This window comes from Brassica oleracea, chromosome C2, assembly GCF_000695525.1.
Source record: "Brassica oleracea var. oleracea cultivar TO1000 chromosome C2, BOL, whole genome shotgun sequence".
In the NCBI taxonomy this organism is placed as follows: domain Eukaryota; kingdom Viridiplantae; phylum Streptophyta; class Magnoliopsida; order Brassicales; family Brassicaceae; genus Brassica; species Brassica oleracea.
In genome coordinates, this window is record NC_027749.1 from 51,748,018 (window position 1) to 51,751,496 (window position 3,479).

Below are 3,479 nucleotides of genomic sequence, written 5' to 3' on the forward strand. Positions count from 1 at the left end.
ATTCGGTTCGGATCTATTCGGGTTTTTGGTTTTTGGGTTTTCGGAGTCAAAGATTTCAGCCTCATTCGGATATTTCTAAATTTCAGTTCGGATTCGAATAACCCATTTAAATTATTTTAAAATTTTAAAAATTCATTATATATTTTAAATTACTCAAAATCTATAAACAAAATAATATATTACATATAAATTTGAATAACATATGTCAAAATACCTAAACTTAACATATAAATTGGTTTGGTTTGAATATTTGGATAGAGAATAAATAAATATTTTAAGTATTTTTGGTATTTTGAGTATACTTTAACTATTTTAGACATTTACTTTTGATTATTTATATATATTTTCAAGTATTTTGGATAAGTTAAAAGTATCAAATATATTTTGGATGTTTTTATATACATTAAATCTAAAGAATAATTAATATATAAGTTTATAAATCTATTTCGGATACATTCGGGTACCCGAAATATTTCGTTTTGGATCGGGTTCTGTTTCGGTTTTTTTAATACCTAAATTTTAGCCTCGTTCAGATATTTAATCAATTTTGGTTCGAATTTGATACTACTTTTTCGGATCAGGTTCGGTTCAGTTCTTCGGATCCGGGTTTTTTGTCTACCCCTAGTTAAAACGGTTAAAGCCGACAACTCAATGCCTATCGTTTCTCTCTCTAAATCATCAGCTAATTAATTAGGTATAAATTTGACAGACAAAACAAATATTATTTCCCCGATGACAAAAAAAAACAAATATTATTTCTGCTTTTTAGTTTGTTTACGCAAAAATAATAATATTATTTCTCACATGGACAGGTGCTTCAACATTTATTTATACAAAGCATAGAGTAAACTCATAATTATTAATTGAAACTTCAACATTAATTAACTGAAACATTAGTTCATGATCATCGTCTCTCCTCTGTTTTCGGATGATGAGATGTATCACTCGAGAGGAAGCTTGTTCATCTTAAGAAACTTGTACTCTCTGTAGACATAAGGCTTGAACTTAGGAGCATCATCAATAACTAGCTCAGGCAAAGGTCCGACCACGTGATCAAGGTTCGGTTCCGCGAACACCGGCCACGAGAGTCTCGTCCTCACCGTATCTATCGTCGCTCTATGCTCTCCACTCTTATACCTCCCATTGCTCATCCTCTACAAAACCAAGATAATATTTTTAGACTATTGTATAAAATGTTACAAAATTTTGATAGAAGTATATAAATTAAAACTTACTTAAATATATGTTTATTTTTTATTAAAAGAATATTAAACCCTTAATTTCATGGACCGTCCACAAAGCTAAGCATGCCTTGTACACATCCTCAAGAATCAAAACCAAACAGACAGAACTTATCTGAAAATGTTAGAAACTTTTGTCTATACCTTGATTTGATCGGCGATGATGACGACGATCCCTGAGTCATCATACTTGACGTCGACCCACTTGTTGTCCTGAAATGCTTGAAGTCCATCTACCTCATCAGCGATCAAGAACGTGATTCCATTGAGATCTGTGTGATGAGGAGCTCCGTAGAGCAACTCAAGTTTTGGACACGGCGGATAGAAGATGATTTTCATTAGATACTCCACCTTTTCTCCACCAAGACCTTCCTTCAATGCATCACGATGTAATCCTAGTCCTTCTGATAACCATCCCATGATTTTCTCAGATAGCTTCTTTATCTCCTTTGCATACTCCTCATTCACCTCCCTGTTACAAACCCAATATATAATCACTTTTTATTTTATTCTATGTTTAAGATTAATACACTTAGATTAAAAAGTGTAAAATTTTATTCAATTAATCTAAATTAAATAAAAAATCATAAAACAAAAACAAAAACAGTTCAGCCAATAAAAAATAGTATTATATATTTGGCCATAAATCTCAAGCAATACTATTTTCTTACTTAAAATAATGACATCATTTATTTTGCCACAACAAAAAAACTCGTTAAACATCAAATAAACTGAAACAGATGGAATATACTGTTTATAAAAATTTTACATGATATTATCCCCGACAGAAACTAATCTATCTTGTACTAATTTCAACTCAGTTGGTAGTTAAAAATTTGTAAAAACAATTGATAGAAAGCTTTTTTATTTATCAATTTTAAAGGCATATATTATCTTTGAAAATTTTGGTTGTCAATATTCCAACGTCCCTACAAATTCAGTGTAATAAAATGGAAAAAAGTTTTTAACAAAAAATAAAAATAATAAGTGGAGTTCACAAACCTTGTATACTAGTAGACAATTACAGCATTTTAATACTCGTACCTGTAATCTGGAGAGTTCTTAGGCCAGAATCTGTAGTTGATTCTTGACGGTGGCCAGATCCTGTGAAAGAGATGATCAGCCCATGTTTTTCTACCTTCTCCATCTTTCTTGTAATCCGTTGTGTATCCTTCTAAGTCCGTTGAATCAGCTGGCCTCGCTACGGCTTCTTTCTCCTTCTCAGGCAGCTCGAAGAACTCGGTCCCCAGTTCCTTCAACCGCCGCATCAGCTCGGTGGGGATCCCGTGGTTAACCACCTGGAACATCCCCCATGTCTCGCTGGCTTTCACCACCGCACGTGCCACTAAGTCTTCGTTTGGGTTACTTAGATCGACGATAGGAAAATCTACCGGAGATGTTCCTTGGAACTTTGAAGGGACTGGCTCGGCCATGTATTTTTTTTTTCCTTTCTCACGATGGGAATATTGTTTATTTAGATGTTAATTGGAGTGAGAACGTGTGGTATGGGTTTATACCTTATATAGATAAGAGTGCATTTGAATGTAGTAGGCGTATGAGTCTTTCTTCAGTGACATTACTTCAATTTTACACATTTTTCTATATGATTGGTTATCACAATATTAAAACCTTTATGTTTCCAATGATTCAAAACTTTTATTACTCTTCCTTTAATAATTGAATGTCAATGGTGCAAATATCAATGATGGATTCTTAAAATCATAAAATAAAATATCTTAAAACAGGAAAACCCCACTCAATAATCATACATTTGAACTATTCATAGTTTATCATTATAGTTATTTTTGTTACGAAAGTAAACAAATGCGGCCAGCGTAATGTTTGAAATAATTAAAGATGTGGGTTCCGCTGCACTATTTGCACAGTAAATTTTCTTCTATATATACAAACGTTTGCGTTCGTTTATAATACACCATCTTCTCTCTTTCTAATAACATATTCTCCCCTATTATCAGTGTTATCTTCTTCATACGGGTATAAAATTTTGCTTTGTTTAAATTCCCGCGATACAATAAAATTCCAGTTCTTTTCATAACACGTTATCAGCACGATCACTCTGCGATTCGGTAAAATTTATTTGTATCATTTATACCCTGTTATAATGGTCGGTATACCGCCTCTACTATTATTTATATCATATTATAATGGCCGGAATACCGCCTATATTATTTATTAGTAATTTAATTAATTTAATGGTCGGCCGAGCCGCCTTATATC

At 32.6% G+C, this 3,479-nt stretch overlaps 1 protein-coding gene across 1 annotated transcript; it reads right to left on the reverse strand.

Moving 5' to 3' along the window:
- Window positions 1-733: 733 nt before the first annotated feature.
- On the reverse strand, window positions 734-2,773 carry LOC106320382 (flavonol synthase 3-like). Its single transcript, XM_013758739.1, has 3 exons — window positions 2,286-2,773; window positions 1,386-1,713; window positions 734-1,154 (listed from the first exon to the last, which is right to left on the reverse strand). The coding sequence occupies exons 1-3, from the start codon at window positions 2,672-2,674 to the stop codon at window positions 942-944; spliced, it is 930 nt and encodes a 309-aa protein (XP_013614193.1). The 5' UTR covers window positions 2,675-2,773; the 3' UTR covers window positions 734-941.
- Window positions 2,774-3,479: the final 706 nt, after the last annotated feature.